The sequence below is a fragment of the Amphiura filiformis genome, chromosome 10 (genome assembly GCF_039555335.1).
Source record: "Amphiura filiformis chromosome 10, Afil_fr2py, whole genome shotgun sequence".
Lineage (NCBI taxonomy): Eukaryota > Metazoa > Echinodermata > Ophiuroidea > Amphilepidida > Amphiuridae > Amphiura > Amphiura filiformis.
Window position 1 is genome coordinate 17,982,726 of NC_092637.1, and position 26,458 is coordinate 18,009,183.

A 26,458-nucleotide genomic window follows, 5' to 3' on the forward strand; every position below is an offset into this window, starting at 1 on the left:
GAGTACCCTTGGATCTATCAGTGTACCAACTCAGGGCCCTGAGGCTGCTTCATTTAATGAGAAACCGCATGCTTTGTATTTTTACATTTGGGCCCCTGGGGCCCGTGACATTTGACCTCTGGGGCCAAGATGTGCAAAGGATAAATCTACGGGGTAGGGCCCATAAGTGTACCAGATATGGACCCTGGGGCCCTTGTAGTTTTAGCGCTAGCCCTGTCAATCTGTTGCCACTTATTTTAACATTTGGGGCCCTGGGGCCCATAATATATAACATATGGGGCTCATGTATACTTGTATATATAGAGTACCCCTGGGGCTATCAGTGTACCAACTCAGGGCCCTGAGGCTGCTTCATTTGATGAGAAACGACATGCTTTGTATTTTTACATTTGGGCCCCTGGGGACCGTGACCTTTGACCTCTGGGGCCAAGATGGGCAAAGGATAAATCTACGGAGTAGGGCCCATAAGTGTACCACATATGGGCCCTGTGGCCCTTGTAGTTTTAGCGCTAGAAACCATAGGATGGCAATATACCCGTTCATGCTTTGCATGCGGGTATAAAAATTCAATTCATCCATTCACTTCAATTAGACTACTATTACCGTGATCTAGGGCGGACGGACCACACTTTCAAGTATGGATAACTTAACTTAAAGTTAACTTTTTTCCTTAATTTTTTGTTTGCTATTTTTTTCCTCGCTTCACTCGCCTTTAAACTAAATCTACTTCGGGCCAAAAAAATGGTTGATTTAACGTACATGCAGCAAAAAAATCTCCGAACGGAAATTTTGGGTTGGTCGGGCCCGTAGAACAGGTTTTTTTCGTGTCGCCTAAACCTATACGATGATAATTATTTTAGTGATGTTGATAATTATTAATTCAGATGGTGATGATGATGATGATGATGATGATTAGGGTTGTTGTTGCACCCCCCAACTTCCAATTACAAACGTCATATACCGTTATATTTGGCACCAATGTATAGCTATGGGTCTCTTCTATACAGTGATACCAAAATGTAATGTTGCTATGACGTCATAATGTGAGGGCGCCCGTGCAAATTCTGACTATGTACAGGCGGCATAGGAAGCGCAACACGTGACGTACGAGGCTGGCGAAGATACAGGGCTGACAGCCCCATTCAATATACACGGTTAACAATTACAAATGGAAAATTAACATACTTGCAGTGGGGTACTTTGCAGAACCCCGACGGTTTTAGAGTAAGATAATTTTGCTTTGACACCACATAACAAATTTAGAATTGTTTGTGAAGATTTCATGATTATGTGTTAATCCAATGGCGACCTCAAAATTGGCGATATCGCTTCCATCACCGCCTGACTATGTACAAAAATATAGGCAAAATTGATTTTCGGCTAAAAATTCTACGAAAATGCGGAAATAACTATTTCAACTAACAAGTAAAAAGTCAGTAGCTCTGGGCATGGTCATCGTTGATGGCCAGTCCTAACGCCGAGTAATGTGCTGAGGTAAAAATATTATCACTAAAATAAGCGCAAAGGATGGATCTACGACTAGCTTAGGTCGTTTGGGCATAAATTTGTGGGTTTTTTTTTATGACGGACAAAAACTAAACATTTTAGCTTCATACTCCATTTCGTTTTCCTGTGGCATCAATTTGAAATTAAGGGGGGTCAGCATAAAAAATGTGTCGCAACGCGAAAGACGATGTTTGGAGGTCCATAAATGTATAAAAGGAACCCCCTACAAATTTGTATGTATCCTGGGGTACGTTTTTGGGTAGAATACATGTTTTGTACATTTTGACCCCCCTGAAAACCAATGCCAGACATTTTGCCCCACCATCAACTTCAGGTATGTTGAAAATATGTTCTTGGACAACATTTCTGAGAGATTGTGGCTTGGGGTCTTGATGACTTTGCTTTAAAAACATCAGATTTGAATTCTACACAAAAAAGTACCCCATGATACATACTTTTTAAAGTTGTAGGGGGTTCCCTTTATACATTTATGGGCCTCCAAACATCGTTTTTCATGTTGCGACACATTTTTTTATGCTGACCCCCTAAACTTCAAATTGATGCCACGGGAAAACGAAATGGAGTATGAAGCTCAAAGTTTCTGGATTTTACTTTCTCATCAATATCTACCACCACGCAGAAAAAGAAAATAATTGAAGAGGTGCTGCGGTGCACATCCCTGGAGTTGACATAGATTGGCTCAGAAGTGAAGTGGATACCACCAAATACCAAGGTCGCCATACTTTTCAAAGCCAAGGACATTGGAAGGCTCTTTAAGCAAATTAGAATCTGACAAAGCTGAAACAGAGTTAAGGAAGGAAGTCAAAGTTAAGGAAGGCGCTTGATGGTTGTTACACGTGACCTCTACAACAGTGCATGTTATATGGTATATGGGCATTGTCTTTTTTAAAGTTCTCTCAGAAATTCTAGAAAATATAGTTTTGTAACATGTCCTAAATGTTTAGCTAATTTAGGTGTTTAGAAATATTCGCACTTTGCTGTTTTAGGACGGATATGTATACGACAGTTATCACAAAAAATATGAAGAAATTATTTCCAAACCGTGTTAAGTCTGCAACCATTATTTTCTCATTTTCAAGAATGTTGGTTAACAATATGCAGACTATTGTCTCACTTCGTAAACAAAGGCCCACACAGTATTGTTACCTTGCGTTTGCTTTATAATCGTTCACCCAACTGAAACTATAATACCAGCTCATTGCTCATTGCACAGGTAAAACAAACATGTGTAGTGTGGATTTAACATAGTTGAGCTGTTTTCAATGAGTGTTATCTTGGTTTAATACGCCGTAGAAGTGACGTCATAATCGGATTAACTACCATAGCAATAGATGAATACAATTTTTGAATATACCGCACTGCACTGCAGCAGGTTGCACTCATCTCCTGTCTTCAATCATATAATAGATTGAATACAATACCGCTCTTTTCAAATAGACTAATCTTACAGGTGCAATCTATGGTTCAATGCATCGGTACCGCATGAACGTTGTAGTGCGGGGCGATATAGCCAAAATTGTATTCATCTATTGCTATGGTAGTTAATCCGATTAACTACGTCACTTCTACGGCGTATAGCTTTTAATGGGGTTTAAGTCCTGCAAATGTCGTGGTGAATTCTACTGTAGACATGACTGCATCATGATTAGAGCTGTGCTTTGCAACGGGCGTGTTCCCCCAGCCAGTGAAGGCGTGCTTTCAACATACCCGATATTAAATGAGATTCGAAGTGGCACATCCAATGGAGACATACAGAATCAGCTTCTGAAGTACCTTTGGCAGCTTTTTCAGATATCAGACAGTAAGTTCTGCTTCACCCACCCCCCCCCCCCCACACACACCCCCCACCCAAAAGCGTAGTGATTTATAGTGCGCTACGCACAGGTACAACACCTTGATGTTGATCTACAAGCTTCAACACACTTTACAGGTTGTCGCTGACCACTACGGCCCCATATCATTCCATAAACCATTAAATAACAATAATTATTCAGAGCCTTTGCTGCTTCAAGAGCGCACACCCTAGTAACTCCACAAGTAGCCTTCGCAACCAGGATCAGCTCCCCGAGTTTCGTACGGGTTACAACGAGACAGATTAGCAGTAAGTTCCTTATCCAGGGAATTTCAAGCTAACTCAATTTCCACGCCGGCGTTCTAGGCACCCTCAGGGTTCGAACCCGCAACCTCTCGCACCATAGTCGAACGCCTTATTGATTTAGCTAACTTGACTGCTTAGACAACCCATCCTATCCATCGTCAGCAATTGTGCAAAGCTCTGGACAGAGGCCATGACGTGCGTCTAATTTCCATGGACATCAAAGGAATATTTGACAAGGTGTGCCTATGGTATAAAGGTCTTTGCTCCAAGCTCAAAGTCAAAGGAGTTTTGTTTAAAAAAAACCAGCTAGGTACTGTTTTGCTATCCGATTCTTACCTAGCTAGGGGTTTACAACCCCCACGCTAGGTATTCTAATGCTATCCGATGCTTCTTTCTTCTTCTTCTGGCAACAAAAACTAGGTAATTTCAAAATGCTTCTCCTTCTACATGTTACACCCTACAATTACGTAACTTGCACATATGTATCGGCTATATCCAGTGCCCATAGGGTGCAAACAGAATTGGGATCAAAGGTCATTAAAGGGGCATTTTTCGGTATATAACCAAATACCTTCAAAATGCTTCTTCTGCCACATTACATAGCACAATGACGTCAGTTACACATGGGCATAGGCTTTACCCAGTGCCCATACCTTGCACTCAGAATTGAGGTCAAAGGTCATTAAAGGGGTAAAATCTTACAATTGCCTTATCTCAACATCTGTAAGGGGTGTGGGGCTCAAAATCAGTGACAACAAATCTCATGATCAGGGGAACATTTTACAGGGGTCAGGTCAAAGGTCATGCAGAGGTCAAATTTTCGAAATGCATTTTCTGGACACCTGTGAGGGATACGGGGCTCAAACTCTTGTGACAAGAAACTTACTGACTAGGGGAACACTTTGGAACGCTGTGCAGGGGTCAGGTCAAAGGTTATCTGGGTCAAATCTTAGAATTTAATTTTCTGGGCATCTGTAAGGAGTATGGGACTCAAACCCGGTGACGCCAAACCTCATGACCAGGGGAACATTTTTGGAACATTTTGCAGGGGTCAGATACCTCTAAAACACCAACATGCCCCAGCTAGGTTTGTGGTCTATGACCACCATTTGCCACTAGTTGTTGTTGTTGCTGTTTTCCCGTTTGGAGCAAAATAAAAACAACAGAACAATTCTCTAAAAAACAGAACAATTCTCTAAAAAAAATAGGAAACTTTGTAAAACATGAAAATTCTGTGAACTATACCCCCCCCCCCGAAAAATAGAAAATTGATGTAAAAACCCAAGAAACACTAAAAACAGATAATTGCCTGGCAACAGATGTATTTTTGAACAGCCACGTTAATGTGTAGATCAGCGTGGGCAGATGAAAAGAAATAGTGGAGAGTGGAGACCCAACCCTACTATAATTAGGCCTGTACGTACACAATGCTTTATATAGTGTTAATTATACACTATTAATGTTACTTTTGATATTAAATTACGTGTCATTTCCTATTAATTACTTTTAATATTAAATTACATGTCATTTGCTGTGTTTCATTTTGTCATTATGCTGTATACCTGGATTTGTAAAACGCACATTACAACACATCTGTGAAGATAATTTTGATGCTCACTGAGGTTTAGTGTCTTCTTTACACAAGATAACAGATACTTTGCAAAATGATAAGAGTGCGTTTATCTAAACTCGTCATATTATGCGTAGCCATAATATTATTGACTATATCTCTGGTTGTGTATCTTAATGAAATAAAATATTGGAAATCAACGGTCAAAATAGGAGAAAACTTTCAAGTGAGATCGCTTGATGATCTGCTGCGGTCGGCTAGATTTCTGCCTCAACTTTCTCCTATGCACAGATATTATTACGTTAATTGTTCCGCGGTATTTGCTGGAGATCAGAACGAGTTGAAAAAGATTGAAACTCTTCTTAAAGACCCTGCAGAAATTCGCATTCCTTCAGATGCCGCGGTGAGTGTACTTATAGTTGGAAACTATTCATTAATAATTCACGAAGTATACGAATCCGTAAAAATATTGGGTAAAATGATGTAAAAATACCTAAATGACGGTTTCATACTACATCGTACAGTAATTTATCAAAATGAAAGGCCAATTCTCTCGCTCTTCCTTGTCTGCTTACTGTTTGACGTTGGGGGCGCTGTTTTGGGTATAGGAGTCGATCATAAATGTGCGGTGGAAAGTGATTTCCCTCATCTCGGTTTAGTGCTCCCCTTTTTCTGGATCCAAAGAGCTTCATTTATGTGGCGTCTATTTTTGTTTTGTTTCTTCTTTGTGAGTGATTTTCGCGTCCTCCCAGCCGCGCCGATGTAGTAATTGTCCTCTGCAAAAAAAAGGGAACAACACGCTAAACACGACCCAGTATTTCTTTGGATTTATGATCAGAATTTTGGTGAATTATTTTTAGTGACAATTTTGATGAACTTATTAAAGGTGAATCTCATTGAAAATAAAGTTATATATCAATGGAAAGCTTATGATGTCAGGATACTAAAAATTATTTTTTCCGATTTTTTTGATTGCCAATAAAGCTGAAAAATTAAAAAATGAATGAATTTTTGGTCTTTTTAAGGCGCCCAAAAGCACCCAAATCAATCGTCTATGACCTTGGGAATGCTCGTGACGTAAGCTCAGGGTTCGCAGGCACGTGATCCTACTCGGAAACATGTAAACAAGACTTGCTTCCTGTACTTTGCAAGCTGCCCGGCAAGTCTGATTTTCACAATAAAGCTTGAAATTGGAGGAATCTTCAAGTTGCTGGTTCCTTCTATATATATTAGAAATAATAGAATTATTGTCAGAACATAAATTTTCCGTAAATTTTTGACAAAATCAGTCATAACTCGCTGGGTATAATTGGGTAATTGAGTTTGAATTTCGCGCTGGGATCAATTCCATGCGCAAACTTGCTGCTACCGCTCATGTCATGGACTGAATAAACATGATCGAAAAACAAATTACATACTTGTTTGTGACATTCCTATTCTTGATTCATTTGAAAATATCTGATATTTAAAAATATCGTCTTGCAGTAATCAAAAAATTAATTAAAAAAAACCCGCCGATTTCATCAAATCCAGCCCATAAAGGTTTTCATATTTAGCGCATTGCGGTAAATACATTCTTTCCACGCAATCACGATTGAAAGAAACATACTTTATTATAAAATAAGTACAATTTAGGCTTAGATGGAATTCTGCAATCTGAATAAAATTAAAATATTGTCACTTGTGTCACGATTCTTTAATGATAGTACAATCAGTGTACGGTACTGAAAAAGTGAAACATTCATGTTTTATGGATTACCGAACACGATGCGTAAATTGCTGCTGAAGAAATAGCAGGGACCCGACCAAGGTGGATATGCGCAAACACAGCGAGTCGCCAAGTTCGTCCGGTAGCACTTGCGGTGCGGTGTGTGTTGCAGCAGATTTGATCAAGTCTGCTTTTGTATGCATTTTCGCAATTAAGCTTGAAATTAGAGGAATATTCAAGTTGCAAATAATAGCATTATTGTCAACACATAAATTGTCCGTAAATTGTGGACAAAATCAGTCGAAACTGGCTGGGTATAATTGGGTTATTGAGTTCGAATTTCGCGCTGTGATCAATTCCATGCGCAAATGCTTGCTGCGACCGGTGACCGGTCATGGCATAATAATATAAACATCACATTAAATACTTGCTTATCAAGTGACATTCCCTGTTCTTGATTCATTTTAAAATATCTGATTTCTAAAAAACATTGTCTTGCAGTAATCAAAAAAGATTTCATTAAATCCAGCTCATAAAAAGGTTTTCATATCTAGCGCCGTGATCATTCCCCGGTCGGATATCATTCATTGCGGAAAATATTCTTTCCATGAATTTACAATTGAAAGAAACAAATACTTTATAAATACAATTTAGGCTTGGTAGACCGTTATTTGATGGAATTCTGAAATCAAAATTATAACATTGTCATTTCTGTCACAGTTCTTGATGATAGCACAATTGGTGTAGCCCTATTGTTAATGAAAAACATCCATGTAATTGTTGTATGGATGATGGTAGTAGCGAAATACTGAAGAAATTGCAAGGAGCTGATGTCTGCGAGGCGGATATGCCCAAACAGCGCTAGCCTTCGTCTTCCGGGAGCACTTCTGCTGTGTATTAGCTGATTTGATCAATCGTTCCTTGATATTTGGAACATTTACAGGAATACATTTTGCTGATGAAGTAGCAATAATTTGGAAATATCAGAATGTGAATATCAAATCGGTCATTTTGTCTGCAAGTACAGTACAGTCGCGGATACCGAACACTCGGCGACTGAGACTCAGTCAGTCACTGAGTTCATCCCGTAGTATCTACGAGTTCGCCTATCATACATGACCGGTTGTAAAGCTAAGAAATAATTAAAAAATCCTGTACATGTACCTTATTCTATTCCTTCATTTTCTCATTGTGATAAGTTCATCTCAACTTGGTGTGCCGATCTGAACTGGTAGCACTAGCAGTTATTTTTCGCAATTTGTTTTCATTCCGGTTCTTCGGCGAATCTTCGCTCTTCGTGCTTTACTGTAATATTCCCTATGCATATCGTGGATGGCTTGGCCTAACCCAAATCACCCCGGCCGGCACTTTTTCCATTTTTATCCACACACTTTATTCAGGAACTTCATTCTGGATTTGATCATGATGTTTCCTTCATGTTATTGTTATTTTATTGAAGATATTTTTCATGTAAAGTACGTTGACAATGACTTAATTCGTACATTGGCCCAATGCATGCCACAGTAATGCATGGACATTGTGTTTACAATCAAACCCGGAAGTAACTGTGTGTCCCCGAGCTGAAAGAAGAAAGAAAGGAAAAGAAAAGAAAAGAAAAGAAAAGAAAAGAAAAGAAAAGAAAAGAAAAGAAAAGAAAAGAAAAGAAAAGAAAAGAAAAGAAAAGAAAAGAAAAGAAAAGAAAAGAAAAGAAAAGAAAAGAAAAGAAAAAAAGAAATTGACTGGTGACGTTTCACATTTTTTCCTGGATGCTTCCTCAAACCGTCTGATTTTTCGGCGGCGATTGGTCAGTGAACCGTGACGGGGTCACAGAACTGAGACGTCGAGGGATCTTTTGGATAGCAGAACTGTAGGCCCCCGCCAAGTTGTGGCGCAGACCTCCTCCCCTGTTCAGAGATGGCTCCAACCGCTTCACATAAACAGCCTCTCACACCTCTTTCAAACCACCGCGATTCTCTGTCCAATATGACAACGTCCTTATCGAATGTGTGGTTTGTACTGTTGAGATGCGAGTATACAGCCGAGTCTCCACAACCAGATGCGCTTGCTCTTCTATGCTGATACATGCGCTTGGCCAGCGGTTGCTTAGTTTCCCCTATATACAAGTCCTTGCACCCATTGTCAGTACATGGGATAGCATAGACAAGGTTGTTCTGTTTGTCTTTCGGTACCTTGTCCTTTAGGGTGAACTAGTTTTTGCCTCAGTGTGTTGGTGGGCTTAAAGGAAACGGGGATTTGGTATTCTCTATTTCTCGGAGAGATCTGACACATAGGGGATGGTGACGTTGTGTCGTCGTTTCTCTTCCCCTGCTGACGCGGTATGTGAAGCGTCGTCCTTTGTTGGCGAGTTTGGCTGATCTTCCGTGATCTTTACCCAGATATCATCCACGTAACGGTACCAATGCGATGGCGCTGTACCAGTATACGACTCCAAGGCTCGGCGTTCAAAGCGTTCCATAAATAAGTTCACAACTATCGGAGAAACCGGGGAACCCATGGCACAGCCATGGCGTTGTCTGTAGAAGTTCCCATTATACACAAAATAATGTTCAAACAAAGTTCTAACAATGAACACGCTTGATCAGGATTAAGCTTTGTTCTTTCGCTTAACGTGTTGTCGTTGATCAGAAACTCCTTCACACCATCCTGCACTGCTATTCAAAAGATCCCTCGACGTCTCAGTTCTGTGACCCCGTTACGGGTCACTGAACAATCGCCGCCGCAAAATCAGACGGTTTGAGGAAGCATCCAGGATAGGATGTGAAACGTCACCAGTCAATAAATAGTAAGTCCAGTTGACTAGATTTTAATTTAAATCAACTTGATATTGTATTATACTATATAACTTTATATCTCTGGCAAATCCGGGCAAATTTAACATGATTTACACGATGGTTACGGGATCCTATTGCCCTAATTCGCTATCGTAGTCCGACGTCACTTCCTGCCGAGGTCACAACTACTTCCGTAGTGATGGATCAAGCGGTTGCATGACAACGCTATCTACGCTGTACCCGTCGATGTTCTGCTGTTTGAAAATCAAGTTTTAGTCATTTCTTATGGGTCACAGCGTCATCATCCCTATATCTTCGTGTCAAAAATTGCCGTGATAGTACGATGAATCCTCACGTTTTTCAACAGCTACGCATGGTGATTTTGTTCGAGATAGGCCGAGCGACTCAGGCTAAGCATACGATTTGAGATTCCCAAAGAGCCTGACACACTGTTTCTATTCTATGTTTTTACGATTTTCGCCTGATCAGTATATGGCTGGCCGTAAACCGCCACAACATGGAGCTCCTACGCGTAGCTTACTTTTCGCTAAGCGGAGCTAAATTGACCAATCATGTTAGATATTTTCATTACGCGGAGCCAGTGGGTGCATCCTCGTTCCAGAGAGAGATTACTCATGCCAAAATTAATGTTTACTATGGGGATTTTAAATGAATCGAATGTAAATAAACCACGACCAGTTGTACAGGATCAATACCATTGTTTGATTAGTGTATAGTCAATGTTACCTTGCATGCATGTGTCATGTGTGTGGCGTGTTTGTTTGTTTGTTTGTCTACTGTGTCAGGCCAGGATCACTGACACCCACGGTACTGATACTGTCATACTATCACGGTGATCATATTGTTGAATGTTGTTGACTTTAAAATAATCATGATGCAGTCATGTCTACAGTAGAATTCACCACGACCTTTGAAGGACTTAAACCCCATTAAAAGCTATTAAACCAAGATAACACTCATCAGGGAGGTAAATAAGGATAATTTACTGGGTGGGCAATTTAATTTATTTTTGCCCTCAAATTAGGAAAAATAATTTACTGGGTGGGCAGCTAATTAATGGTATCCAGACGTTTGAATTTCCAGAAATTAGACCTGTTTTTGCGTATAATTTGGCTTTTATGTAAAAAGTGGACTTTACTCTTCCCATAAATGCACCCTTTGCCGATATTAGCATATTCGTGTAGCAATTTTCAAGAAAAATTGTATACTGTATTTCACTTTGGACATTTTAAAATCTTATACTAATATTTACTCACCATTACTCCTAGGTAGGAAAATAAGCAGTAAAATTAGATGGGAAGGGTAATATTTTTATTTGGTATTATAGTGAAATAATGTTTTGACCTTTAATGTGTAACGTCTTGTCACAGACACACATCTCTCACAGGCTTAAGAAATATATTAATTGAAATTATTTGATAAAAATTATGAAAATTACAAAACTATATTTCTAATCTATAAAGTATTGCCAAATCAGTATTTGACCAAGTATTTTTTACTAGTAATTTCAATTTAAGTATCAGATGCCACTTTTTAATTATCTTCAGCCCATTTTGGGTCTTTGAGTGGCCTTATTAAATTGGCATCCTGCGGTAAATGTTGGTATTCCCCAGTATTTTCCACCAAAGCCGGTAAACGAATTTACTAGAATTTGGCAATATATGGCCAACCCTGCAATATATTGACTTATTTCCCAACTATAATCAAAATGTGTATTTTTCCAATTCTTATATTAAAGTAAATGTAGGTCCCAATGTTGCACATCATAACAAAGACCTATGTAGAATCGAAGACGAAAAATAACATGTATTCTTTCAACATTTAAAATTTTAGTTCATTTTTTGATTGCAGGAAATTATTTTCGTAATTTAATACTATTACCTATTTTTGCATGTAATGATCAAAGACTTGAAATGAGCAATATATATCTGGATTAAGCTTCGAATAATGATTCAAGTCTATTAAAAAAACACGCCTCATTCAAGAATCCAAATTTAGTCAATAAATTTTTGATTTGGAAATTGCTCAAAATAATATTAATTTTTAGCTTCCAATACCATTGTGTACTGTGTGATATTTATTGTTACTCTGAAGTTGTAAACATGGCAAATGAATAAATTGGCAGATGTTAAAAAAAGACACATCACTTTTATTATTCAACATCACTTTCAAAGTGCAAGTTGATGTCAAGAATCAAGATGCACCATGGTACTATACATGTAGTTTTATGATAATTATTATCATGGTGCCCATATTTTTGTGGGCAAAATAATTTACTGGGTGGGCACTTTTGGGCAATGGGCAAGTTGAATTTACTGGGTGGGCAAAATAATTTACTGGGTGGGCATTTGCCCACCCAGTTAACATGTTATTTACCTCCCTGACACTCATTGAAAACAGCTCAACTATGTTACATCAGATCTTCTCTGGTTAAATACACACTGCACTTGTTTCTGTTTTACCTGTGCAATGAGCAATGAGCTGGTATTATAGTTTCAGTTGGGTGAACGATTATAAAGCGAAAGCAAGGTAACAATTCTGTGTGGGCTTTTGTTTACGAAATGAGACAACAGTCTGCTTATTGTTAACCAGCGTTTTTGAAAATGAGAAGCATAATGGTTTGCAGACTTAACACGGTTTAGAAATAATTTCTTCATATTTTTTGGTGTTATCTGTCGTTTACATATCCTTCCTAAACCACAAAAGTACCAATATTTCCAAACACCTAAATTAGCTAAAAATGTAGGACATGTTACAAAATTATATTTTCTAGAATTTCAGAGAATACTTTAAATATTGGCCGGTTATTTTTTATACAGTGACGTTAACTAGGCAATGGCCTATACTTCTAACATACACTATTTGTAGAGGTCACGCGTCAATGGTGAGCGCACTGTGTATTGTGTATAGGAAAACGGACAGTAACTACAGTATGTATGGCCTACTACTAGTATATAAAGTAAATCCGAACTGGTTTGCTGAAGGTCGAATTCCGCAGGCCACGCCGCGCAAGTTGTACAAATTAGCTCCCGGCGATACACTGCAAATCGCAGAATTGTGTGCATGGTTTACCACCACTCTGCCTAGCTATATAGTTATCTACAATACTGTATGAGTTTCTTATGAGTGCATGTCCATCTTAATAATAAGTCGGTTCGTACTTTTCATAAACTACTTTTTGAATCATAACTTTCGTGACCGAGGATATCTTGCAACTACGTGAAGCTCGTCTGGCAAATTCTTAATGAATAAATTCGCTTCACGTAATGAGTAAGTCGTACTTGATTGGTCAGTTTTACCTCCGAGTAATGAAAAACTCTAACATGATTGGTCAATTTGGCTCCAGCTACGCGTAGCAGCTCCACGTTGTGACGGTTGCGGCCTACCATATCAGAATCCCATATGATATTTCTATTGCAAGAAAATTTTATTTGTTGTCAGGTAAATCACAGGTTTTATTTTAAATACACTAACTGGAAATTAAATACACTAATTAGTGAGGAACGGTATTTTGCTGTGGATATGTTTAACTGCAATTTTGATGTAACGATTTTGAAATCCACAGTTAAAATTGTGATATATTCAACTCTTTGAGAAATTAAATATATAAAGGAATGCATGTAAAATCCAGGTGCTATACAATGTACATTATTGACACACTATCACTCTCTTTATCTACGTCAATAATAGAATATCGATTTCAATCGAATTGAATACATTGCTCCATTTTGGGTTTGTAGTTCACTACTGAGCGACCTAAGCGATCGATTGCTAGCCAATCAGATAGAACTCCTTTTCTTGCGTTCGGTGAAATACCACTCGCCCGTCGCTCACCAACGGAGTATTAAATTTATATTTATCGTATAGGGCGTCGACACTGTGTGGGTTTCACTGTCTAGTAAGATTTAGTAAGATTTCCTTCTGAAATCATGAGGTTGCAGGTCTTAATTATGACTGGTAATTTGATATATAAATTCCATACATTGATATCGCCATTGCAGTCTATACGCAGGACAACCAATTCTTTAGAAATGCATAGTCGCGCTAAAAGTCGATCGATACATGTTAAAATCAGCACAATTCAGAGATACACCTTTTGCTATGAAATTTATTTTCTCGGTCAAATATAAAGCAATATTTTTTTCTTCAGTAATGTCAGTTAAAAACATAGTGCTTGGATATACATTTTTGTTTTAATCGCGGTGTTAAATTTCAAGCATCATATTTTGTCTTTTAGTGTGATATTTTTGATTTTTATAGGCCTTTAGTTCGCCCGCGAGCTTTTTACGGAATTCATTTTTAGCGTCTCAAACTAATATAGTTTGCTAAAGAAAGATATTTCCCACCTCTGTAAGGCACATCGTGTGGGTCTATATATTATAGTTTTGTCAGAATTTCCGTTTTTATTTTACCCTTTTTCCTTCATGCTCCGAAAATGTCAAACTCAGTACTTTATCTCGAGAGCAACCAGCAGAAATAATCGATATTTCAATTGTTGTTAACCAGGTCCCTTTTCCATTGAAAACCAGGATTGCCTGACCAGCGATTTGGTAGCCCAAATCCCCAATTGGATGTTCTGGTAAATGAGGTGAATTTTGGAAATTTGCTCCCGTGATAGCCTGCAATTCCAATTTAAAGGGGCTATGGATTCCATGATTATGAAAACCATTTTGTCTGTTTGTTTATTTACCTAGCATGAGGTCCATGGGAAAATTCACTGTCCAAACCTAGAAAAATTCGCGTGTTATTATAGGGGATTTTAATTTTCTGTCCCTCCTATCTCCAGGTGAATTTTGAATGACCCCCCCATCGCGGGTTGGTATTTTCATTACACCCTTCAGACTTGCGTTCGGATTTGTGTAGGCCTATTTGTCATAATTTAGCCCTATAGGCCCTACTTTCTAAATGTATAGCTATAGCCGTGCTATATAAATATTATTAGGTACGCGGTATGTAATATTATGTAGGCCTATGGGGTGGGTGGGTGCAGAGGTGTGTGAGGTGGGTAGTGGGGTGTATGTAGGGATGGTAGGGGTGGTACTTAACACATTTTAACCATGACTTACAATGCAAGGCTCATTGTTGCCATAAATGATTTTTCCTTTAGGTCATTATAATAGGTTGTTATAAACTTCCATGTTTAACCTTGTATTGTTTTGGCTGCTTCATTATGACTTTCGGTGGGTTTAAGCAATTTCAAACAAACACAAACAAAAGGCACTATACCCAGTCACCTTCATGACAATTGAAACACCAGGTAATTTCTTTGCTATATTGAAGTTCTGGCAACACTGTAGCCAGGCCGGGCACCCAGAGATATCGATCCACAATGCTAGTATTAGCCTAAGATTTCACGCGTGGATTTGAATAAATTTCAGCTGGTAATAAAAAATTATGGAATCAAAACGGAAATTCTGACAAAACTATGATATATCGCTCACGGTGATGTGCGTTAGAAAGTTGGGAAAAATCCTTCTTTAGCGAACTATATTACTTTGAAAAGCTAAAAGGTTGATCAAAAAAGGCTCGCGGGCAGAGTTGAAGCCTATCAAAATCGAAAATCTTACACTAAATGACTGAATTTCACGCCTAAGTTTAACACTAGGATTTGAAAAAAAAAATACAGTATCAAGCATTACAGGTTTTCCTGACATTTACTGAAAATATGAAAATTATTGCTTTTCATTTGGCCGAGAAAATTTATTTTACATTGAAAAGGTGTAACTCAAAATTTTGCCATTTCAACACCAAATTCGATCGTTTGTATTGCCTCATTAAATGACTGAGTGAGCCTTGCATAACAAAAGAATTGGTTGTCCTGCGTAGAGACTGATTGCGGTTCTCATGAAAGCGTGATCCAGTCGCTATGGTAACGCCCGGGGTCACAAATATGACGTCATGTCTACGATAGCGAATACGCGATGTGTGTATCAATAATAATGAACGTTGTTTTTGTTTATTAACTGCAGATCCATTGTATTCTTGTATCAAAAATTCATTCAGGTAGCTGATAATTGGCTTGGAGATTGCGGCAGGTATAAGCGGTATCGTGACTATCCTAATACACCCTTGTCGAAGGAAGAAGCGGATTTCCCCATCGCCTATAGCATAGTGGTTCACAAGGATGCGGCACAGGTATAATTTATATATTTTATAGCAGGCCTTATAACTTCGCGGATTAATATCAAAATATTTTATTTTGAGAATTGTCTTGTGACAACGATGATCCCCGTTATCAATGTTGATCCCCTGCCTTTATAGTGTATTTATCTACCTCCAGTCAGCTGCACTAACTTCGAAGTTCAGACTGAGCTGCGTTGGCTTGGCGTTGCTTCTTACGTGTACTTGTGCGCCACTTTGATCGCGCGCGTAAAATTGGCGCACAGTAAACGTACCAATTAACACTACGATAACGCAGAACACGCTGAACGTCAAAGCTAGTGCCGCTGGCTGAAGGTAGACAAATAGACTATAAAGGCAGGGGATCATCATTGCTAACGTAGAGGTAGCGATTTTGTTCAAAATTAACTGAAAAAATAAAACCGTTCTCACATAATTCTTTTAGGGACCTGTCAGTTAGCATCCTGGACAACCGATTCTTTTGTTATGCAAGGCTCACTCAGTCATTTAATGAGGCAATACAAACGATCGAATTTGGTGTTGAAATGAGCTAAATTTTTAGTTACACCTTTTCGATGTAAAATTAATTTTCTCGGCCAAATGAAAAGCAATCATTTTCATTTTTTCAGTAAATGTCAGGAAAAATTGTAGTGCTTGATACTGTATTTTTTTTCAAATTCTAGTGTTAAACTTAGGCGTGAAATTTAGTCATTTAGTGTAAGATTTTCGATTTTGATAGGCTTAAACTCTGCCCGCGAGCCTTTTTTGGATCAACCTTTTAGCTTTTCAAAGTAAGATAGTTCGCTAATGAAGGATTTTTCCCAACTTTCTAACGCACATCACCGTGAGCGATATATCATAGTTTTGTCAGAATTTGCGTTTTCATTTCACCATTTTACTGCCGGCTGACCATTTTTCAAAATCAACGAGTGAAATCTAAGGCTAATACTAGCATTGTGGATCGATATCCCTGGGTTTAATAGGAATACCGGCATGGCTACAGTGTTGCTAGAACTTCAATATAGCAAAGAAATTCCCAGGCCTATAGCGCTCCTACTGATCATGTTTAACCAGAACACTAAATTGGGGATTTGGGCTACCAAATCGCTGGTCGGGCAATTTGCTTTCAATGGAAAATTGACCTGGATAAACAACAAAGGAAATATCGACTATTTCTGCTGGTTGCTCTTGAGATAAAAGTACTGAGTTAGACATGTTCGGAGCATGAAGGGAAAAGGGTAAAACAAAACGGAAATTCTGACAAAACTATAATATATAGACCCACACGATGTGCTTTACAGAGGTGGGAAATATCTTTCTTTAGCAAACTATATTAGTTTGAGACGCTAAAAATGAATTCCGTAAAAAGCTCGCGGGCGAACTGAAGGCCTATAAAAATCAAAAATATCACACTAAACGACACAATTTGATGCTTAATTTTAACACCAGGATTTGTAAAAAAAATGTATATCCAAGCACCAAGTTTTTAACTGACATTACTGAAGAAAAAAAAATATTGCTTTATATTTGACCGAGAAAATTAATTTCATAGCAAAAAGGTGTATCTCTGAATTGTGCTGATTTTAACATGTATCGATCGACTTTTAGCGCGACTAAGCATTTCTAAAGAATCGGTTGTCCAGGTTGCTAACTGCTGTTAACGTAGTTATATAAATCACCGAGAGGGGGGGGTCTCGATGGTTGAAGGTATACGAGTATGTGCCACCGTTTCTAGTACTTCCCTGTTTAGAGGTACATTTTCAGCTACCGTATTTTGGTATATCGACGGATGGGTTTTCAGTGCAGACCAAGGCGCATTTGGGAAAGGGGCTTAAAAGCGCCAAATTACTTCAAAGCTAGTGCCGCTGGCTGGAGGTAGACAAATAGACTATAAAGGCAGGGGATCATCATTGCTAACGTAGAGGTAGCGATTTTGTTCAAAATTAACTGAAAAAATAAAACCGTTCTCACATAATTCTTTTAGGGACCTGTTAACGTAGACCCTCCCTCGGGTCCATGGAGAACGACTGGTAATGTAGATTATATAACATTAAATAAACCCGGTACATGGACCCTCCCAATCTGTAGGCAAGTTGCCTTCCAGTTTCAAGCATTTTGTGGGAATTCACTTTTACAGATCCTGGGTCAGACGAATTTTCTGTATATCACGTCCGTGGTCTCACTGTATTGCCGTTTGTGTAAGCGGCTACTTAGCCTGACCAATCAATGTAGAGCTCAGCAAGCAAGGCGATATTTGAAATGTGGTTTCATTGATAGTCTATTGATCATAACCAACGCGCGCACAAACTGACAATAGAACTAGGTCATGAATGTTATGTGCCTACCATATTTGATACACCACATTTCGCCATACTGCATTTTAGAAACGCTTGCTGTTAGAATAAGAAAAATGTTAATGCTAATTTATTGCACATTCTAGGGAAGCGTGGTTACCTTTTTTAAAATAACCGAGTGAGAGGGTTTTCAAGAAAATATTTTTCGTGTCAAAACTGAAGCATCCTCTGTATAAAAGAAAATATGAATATTAACTGCATATCATATATAACGATTCGTGATACCCAATTGTGGCACATTTGATGTCGTTTAAGAGGCAGAGAATTTTATTTCAATTTTATATACGCCAAAATAGTTTTTCAATTGAGCAAGAATAAGGATAGAAAAAACGTTGAAAATTGTGAATATTACATTAGACCCCACCAAAGATTACTGTTTCGTTTTTATAGTAATCTAATCTTTTATTTCCTGAAAAAACATTTGGGGTCTAATGTTGATTATTTACATACTTGATCAAAACATCGAACATGTATACAAGAAAAATGGTAGGTTCCTCTATAGTATTTTACTGACCATGGAAATGTACTGAGACACGAGCACGTGTCAAAATCGATATAATGTATTATCCATATAGACGCCCATTTATCATGTATATTGTTGGAGTTTTTTGTATAATTATAGAACACGCAGTTAACAACAGTTGAGTGCTCCGCCAAATTTAATTTTACTTTTTTTTTTTAAATTTCATATTGGGGAAATGTGACTGGGAGAATTTATGTATGGTGTGGAGTGGCATTATGCAGTTACTGTCCGTTTTTCCTATTCAGTGCACACAAAGCGCTCCAATTGATGATTGACCTTTAGCTCACTCACTGTACTGTATGTATAAGCAATAGACTAGTTAGTGGGCTGGAGGGAAAACCCTTCACCCAATAATAGCCATAGAGGCTCACATGTGAATTATAATGTTCATCCTTAACATACTACAATTTGAAGTAAAAAATGTCACGGGAAAGCTGTTGTCGAGCTGTTTTTCCGAAGAGAGTCTTCCAAAATTTCATAACAGTCGGACGTGTAATTTTAATGGCAAATTGTGCTCAACAGCTGACTCGAGATAGCTCCAACTTCGAGCGAGCACCATCGTGTGATCGGTTTGATCAATTTTCGCCATAGAAGCTGTAAATAAACTTCAATTCTTTCCCTCTATAGTCATCTAAAAATGATTAAAATGCGATTTTGGGAAGATTGTTGTCGAGCCCTCCCAAATATGGAGTTCTGACTGCCCGATAGGGAGCTAAAAAATGGAAAAACTTTTTCCAAACCGTGTTAAGTCTAAAACGACATGTGTGATACGATCACAATAAATGTGACAAGTTTGACATGAGTTGTACCATCAACATGGCTGGATAACAATATGCAGACTTTTGTTCTCATTTCGGAAACAAAGGCCACGCTCAGTATTGTAAATGTGCGTTTGCTTTGTAATGGTGCATCCAACTGAAATTATAATACCTATTTCTTCACAGCACATTGCGATATCGCACAGGTAAATCAGACACATATGTTTATGGATTTAACCAGGGATATGAGACACATCCCTGATTTAACATAGTTGAGCTGTTTTGAATGAGGTTTATCTTGGTGTAATGGGGTTTAAGCCCTGCAAAGGTCGTGGTGAATTCTGCTGTAGACATGACTGCATAATGGTGTGCATATTTGAATTGACAATGGGGCAGGGCTATCATAATTGACGCCACAGTCACGGTTTTTTTTTACATAGCTTGATAATTATTTGGAAGGGAGTTTACTATCAAAGCGGAACAGTCTCGGATTAGGAGATCTTATGTATTATATAAAAAAACAACAAGTTGGTCTGTAGATTAATTGAGTTTTCGTCGACACACAGTGCTCCAGGAGCACTATAACTTTGTTGCCATTAGTTAGTGGCTTAGTGGTGTGTTGGTTTTAATCTTTGGAAGCTTTTGGAGTGAAGGAGAAGGTGGTTTTAGCTCTAATTATTTACCCAGAGATGGAACCGAGACTGTGGGACAGTCTACTGTTAACGTAGTTATATAAATCACCGGGGGGGGGGGTCTCGATGGTTGAATGTATACGAGTATGTGTCACCGTTTCTAGTACTTCCATGTTTAGAGGTACCTTTTCAGCTACCGTATTTTGGTATATCGACGGATGGGTTTTCAGTGCAGACCAAGGCGCATTTGGGAAAGGGGGCTTAAAAGCGCCCAATTACGGTAAATTTGTGTGCTTTTTGGGTGTTTTTTTTGTGAAAAGTTGGTATACCAATGGGTAGCAAAAACAGCAAAAAAGTAGGTTCCACTTGGATTGTTAAGTCGTCGTATGGGAGTCGCCGGCCTCGAGCCTGCCGGCTCTGCGGCCTTGATGTTTTTTTGTTGAGGGCAGTAACTAAAGAATGCGGAAAATTATGGGGTAGTTAAAAGCTTGAATTGGGCGACGGGCTGTCTCTAAGTCTCTCACTCTTAAGGTTACTCTTGCTTTCTTGCCCTGCGGGGCCCTTATATTGGGGGTCCCAATTTAGTCGTCGTATGGGTGTCCCCGGCCCTGCGGCCTTGATGTATTTTGTGGGCCCACTATAATAGATAATCGAGATATTTTTCTTTACTCTTTCAGGTGGAGAGATTGTTCCGGAGCATATACCAACCTCAAAATGTGTACTGCATACATGTAGACTTAAAATCTAAACCAAATTTCACAAGAGCTATTGAGAATCTTGCGCATTGTTTTGATAATGTATTCATTGCATCTAATATTGAAAGTGTGGGTTGGGGACAACTTTCCTTCTCTTAGCTAATTTACATTGTATGGAAGACTTGTTGAAGCATCCCGTGCCGTGGAAATATTTCTTCAACCTTTGTGGTCAAGATTTTCCTTTAAAGACAAACTTTGAGATTGTGCAACAATTGGAGGCTTACAACGGTCATAACTATATTGAAGGTGAGCACGTAGGAAGTGGAAACCAATTCGAATACCGTTTTAAGTATAAATTCAATGAAAAGGGTGTTATTACTAGTCAGAAAAAGGATCCACCACCCTTAGATATTAAAATATACAAAGGTTCAACATACATCGCGGCTACACGGAAATTTATTGACTTCGCTGTTAATAACAACATATCAAAAACATTTTTGACTTGGTTGAACGATACATTTATTCCCGACGAAATGTTTGCTAATTCTCTTCAGCGTGTTCACGAGGCACCCGGGGGGTACCCATACGCTTTACCTAATCTTACCGATGGTAACGTAAAATATTCAAAATGGTCGATGCTACCAACGTTTTCAAAATGTCGGGGAAGTACGTGCGATTCGTGTGTATATTTCGGTCGGATGATCTTCAGGTTCTTTGGAGACGGCCGGAGATGTTTGTTAATAAGTTTCACTATGATTATGACCCAGTCACAATGCAGTGTATGGAGGAACTGTTAAGGTACAGAGAGCAACGACCAGGGATTCTACAAAAAGCAACATATTTTCCTATTACTAACTATTCGTGGCAGCATTATACAAGTGAAAGCTATGTTCCGGGGTTGTAATAAATGGATTAAATTCATTCATTTCCACAAGGCTACGAAACAACCCTGTTCAAGGGTGGACGCCCAGGAACAGGGTTGTTAAAATGAGAATTCTTTCTAAAGCGATGAGAATTGGACAAAACTATGAGAATTAAACATTTTTCATTTCTATGAAACTTTAAACCCTGTGGGACTGATTGGGGCATGCTATACTACCACAAGGTTGAAGAAAATTGTCAATTCTCATAGTTTTGTCCAATTCTCATACTCCCGATTCCGGAAAAATACAGAACTACTTTTTTGGGGGGATTAAAAAGATATTATCCAGTTCTGCCAAATAAAACATATAGCTCAATACTAATCATTCATTTAGTCCAAACTGGAGAAAAAAGAAAACGTTCATTATAATTTTATTACGTATTTCTTGGCCATGGTGGAACACTGAGCAACGCTTGTAGCTTCACGAAAACACGCGAGCGTACATCGCTATCGACAAGCGAATTTGACCTCGATCGTGTGCATGTACATTAAATCTGTGCATGCACGGTTAGATTAAGTTCACTACCTATTTCACAGATACGCATGGATATTTTTTTTCGGCCATGTTTTCTAGTTTCGAGAGCGGGACCGAGACTCAGGCTAGCAAATGTCATGTGCCTCGCGTTGCGCAGCTTCGATAAGCAATGCATTTCATTCACCAGAAAAAGTTGCAGCATGCCGTCAAAAATATAAACAAATAAACAGACGTCGTCTGCTGCCCAAACGATGACGTAACGACCATTTTAAACATACAAAGACATGGTTTAGTAAATAACTAGTGTATTAAAATGTAATAAAACATACTTTGCGTTTGTATCATATTTTTCTGTGTGTTTTCCTTTTTTGATCAGTATATTTGAACAAATGTGGTAACAAGGTCAAGGTCAAACCACTTTGGTTTAATGGGGGTGGGAGGGTTCAATTCCCCCATATTCAGGCAATCAAATGACTCTGACCCCCTCAAATGAAACCCCAGACCCCAAACACAAGGAATTTCCCTTAATATTTTGTTGTTGTCACATTTTCAATCATCACAATGAGTCAAGTTCCCCTTGCCCCCATGAAATTTATTAAATTTAAAGACCCCACTGGAACAGACCCCCTACTGCCCCATGCCTTATGAAAAAACCCTATTTAATTCACATTGACTGCCCCTGGTTACGGATGGTGTCATCTTTTATTTACAGTCATTCAGTCAATTAATAAAGGATTTATCTTGGATTAATCAACCCAAAAATGTCAGTCGGCACAAGTGCATCACTGTGCAAGCAAGCACAGCAAATCATATCCAATGTATGGGATTATTTCTTAACAAAGGAAACGGAGCAGCGAAGCTTTGGACTTCCGAAAGATAAGAGTGCTATCCAGAACACTATGGAAGCAACCGGGATTAAATCTAGGTCAACCCTCTACAAGATTAGAAAACATGGACCTAAATCTCCAGTGAAAAGAGGACCCAAAAGGAAGCGGATAGTCGACAGCGTAGATGATTTTGATCGAGGTGTTATCAGGCGGCTAATTAGCAATATGTACATAGAGAAGAAGTGGCCAACAATTAACTCAATATATGATGAGGTCAAGATTGCAATCAACTTCCAAGGTAGCAAGTCATCACTAAGAACAATTTTAAAAGACATGGGCTACAAATATAGCAAGAGGCCGGAAAGACTTGTTAAAGAAAGGCCAGACATTGTTGCCAAAAGACACGACTACCTGAGTAAAATGAAACAAATTAGACAGCTTACCAACTGCCCTGTCGTGTATTTAGACGAAACATTCCTCCACCAGAATCATACAAAGTCCAAATGCTGGGTAATTGCTGGATCAGGAGGATTTCTTATTCCAACCGGAAAGGGAAGCAGGTTAATTATTTTGCACGCTGGGTCAAAAGAAGGATTTGTTGAAGATGCTCTCCTTTCATTTCAATCCAAGACGGGATCTAGTGATTACCACGATGAAATGAATGGCAACGTTTTTCTGGAATGGTTTACCCATCAATTTCTGCCAAATATACCCCAACACACTGTCATCGTCATGGACAATGCACCTTATCATTCAGTTCAGGAGGAACGAATACCGACGATGAACACAAAGAAAGCCGAAATGCAAGAGTGGCTAACAGCTCAAAATGTAGATTGGTGTCCAACCATGATCAAGGTGCAGCTTTATGCACTTATTCAGATGCACAAACCAAGGTGTACGAAGATGGTCATTGACGAACTGGCAAGATCCCATGGTCACTATATTCTGCGACTGCCACCTTACCATTGTGAGTTGAATCCTATCGAACTGATTTGGGGGCAAGTCAAAGGTGACGTTGCAACAAAAAACTCAACGTTCAAGATGGTAGACGTTAAAAAGCACCTTGAAAATGCACTAGCAAATGTAACGCCTGAAAATTGGGCTAAAGCCGAGCAGCATGTCATCAAACTTGAAGAAGAAATGTACAATAATGAAGTCAGAATTGACACAACACTACCGGAGGACCAATTGAACAGCTTCAGATTCCAAATTGAAGTCGACGATAGCAGCAGCGAAGAGTCCGACTCGGACTCTGAAGATGACGATGCCTATGCCAGTGCACCAGAGTTCCCCGCTTGGAGTTTGAGTGAAGTGTAAACAGGTAAGTCAGATTATAATTTACAAATTGTCCTTACAATTACATGAAATTCAACATGCATGCACATGATCATCATAGGGTAGTGCGCTTGTACACAATGTTTTTCATGATTTACTTCATTGATTTTGAATAGTGCAAATCCTCGACCTGCTGACCAGTCGACTACGTGTCGCATAAATAATCCTACCTGCAAAAAGCAGTCATTTCTTCTGCACTGCAAGTGCAAGTTGAGCTGCTCACAAATACACAATATGCAATCGATCCAAGGTTTATCAAATCAGTTTGTTGATTACTGTGTGACATGCAAGTGTCACTCGCGTAAATACGCGAGTGACACTTGCAAGTCACGAAGTAAACAACAAACAAAAAATCAACTCGACGAGGCATGTTTGAACTGCATTCTCATGATTCTTGAGCTAGCTCACTCACTCAGATCCGGTCAACTGCTTCGTTTTCTCGGATTTTACAGCATGTCATAGCACATACACGTTATGATAGTAATCCCAATCATCATCGAGTGCTCATAGAAGCAGAAACATATAATATGATCCATGAATTGGTGCAAATATTGTAAATGATCCATTAAATTTCGCCAACATCGCGGTAAAATTATTTACATCTTCCACATGTCTCTGTACTGTACGCCAGCCGTATATCGGCCTGTATTTTAAAGTACGGCGATGTACGTGATGACCTCTGTCAACTAACCAATCACATAACGGCAGGGTTAAGGTCATCAATGATCGAGGTCACTGCGCCGTACAGTGTATAGACGCTTAGTACGCTACATGGACGCAATAGAAGTGTTCCAGGTTGGCCAAGAAATTCGTAATAAAACAGTAGTTTACTAATTTCTTGGCACAAGTTTAAGCGTTCAAAATCTTGAGTATGTAGAAATTTTGCTCGAAAAACACTCTAAAAACGCATGTTTTAGGCCCTTATTTCCAAAAATTGACCAAATATTTTAAAAATTTAACTTTGATTGCTAGTTAGGACTAAATAAAGGATTAGCGGCTGTGCAATAATTATGACTTTTATGAGCCGGGGGGGGGGGGGAAAATGTTCAAACGACTTGCAAAAATCGCTTGACCCCCCCCTCGTCCCCCAAAAAATTCGCCTCCCGCCGCCTCTCGGCCTGCAACCCCCCCCCTCCTTCCGCATGCCAATTTTTTGGGATCCCAATTTACAAACCTTTTATGGTCTTAAATACAGGAGAAATTGAATATTTTATCATGATGGCCTTAATCAGATTCTCACTGGGAGTGTATGATTTGGGTCATCGCTTCTTATTCTTGTGTGTACTACCCAACACCCTCTATTGGGGGTCAGACGAGCTATTTGTTTTCGACAATTCGTCGCCAGAGTGCTACACTATCGTAAGTAACATTTTTGGCGAATTTGAGATATTGACGAATTATGGAAGGCCATATAAAAACACACATTTTAAACCAAGTTTTAAGTTTATTAACAAAATAAAATATCGTAAGTGCATTTGCAATTCTATTAATGCCTGCAACACTATCGTATGTGCCACTTACGATAGTCTTGCATGATAGTCTTGCATGTTTTTCCATCTGCTGCAAGACCATCGTATGTGCCACATACGCTACTCTCTTGGACCTAAACAACAAAATCACGGAATGCTATTGTAAGTGCAAAACAGTCTCTAACACATCGCTTTCGGCTGTATAGGCGGTGTCACCAAGCTGGCTAAGTTCATAGCTACCATGACTGGTAATAGAGACGACAAATCCGGTGTTTGTATTCTTACATTCAGTAATAAATCTTGAGAGATAACATTAGGGCAAAAGGTGTCTTGCTATTATAAATATTATATGTGAGTGGACACTACGAATGAGCCGTAAACTCGGCAAATTGTATTTTGAGATACAGTGCAAAATGTGCCGCAAGTCGTATTCATAGGTGTCTCAATTAGGCGCGACATGTTTCTCATTTGATAGCGTTTAAACCAATCAATAATCCTATTGCTGAAGAGGATAATAATCTTCTACATGTAAAATCATTCAATAGCTCTAGTCTTTGTTTGCTTTGGCTAAATCCTGTTCAAGTGGTGCGTTACAATAATATTGCAATGTATTAACACTGCCTCATTTCAAA

General features: G+C 38.9%; 2 protein-coding genes across 2 annotated transcripts; both read left to right on the plus strand.

Annotated features, from left to right (window-relative positions):
- The first annotated feature begins 5,402 nt into the window (after positions 1-5,402).
- Positions 5,403-21,032, plus strand: LOC140162592 (beta-1,3-galactosyl-O-glycosyl-glycoprotein beta-1,6-N-acetylglucosaminyltransferase-like). Its single transcript, XM_072185854.1, has 3 exons — positions 5,403-5,598; positions 15,720-15,851; positions 20,781-21,032. Exons 1-3 carry the CDS (start codon positions 5,479-5,481, stop codon positions 20,955-20,957), a joined length of 429 nt encoding a protein of 142 aa, XP_072041955.1. The 5' UTR covers positions 5,403-5,478; the 3' UTR covers positions 20,958-21,032.
- A 1,924-nt stretch (positions 21,033-22,956) lies between these two features.
- On the plus strand, positions 22,957-24,339 carry LOC140161713 (uncharacterized). The gene has a single exon (XM_072185012.1). It carries the CDS (start codon positions 22,957-22,959, stop codon positions 24,337-24,339), a length of 1,383 nt encoding a protein of 460 aa, XP_072041113.1.
- Positions 24,340-26,458: the final 2,119 nt, after the last annotated feature.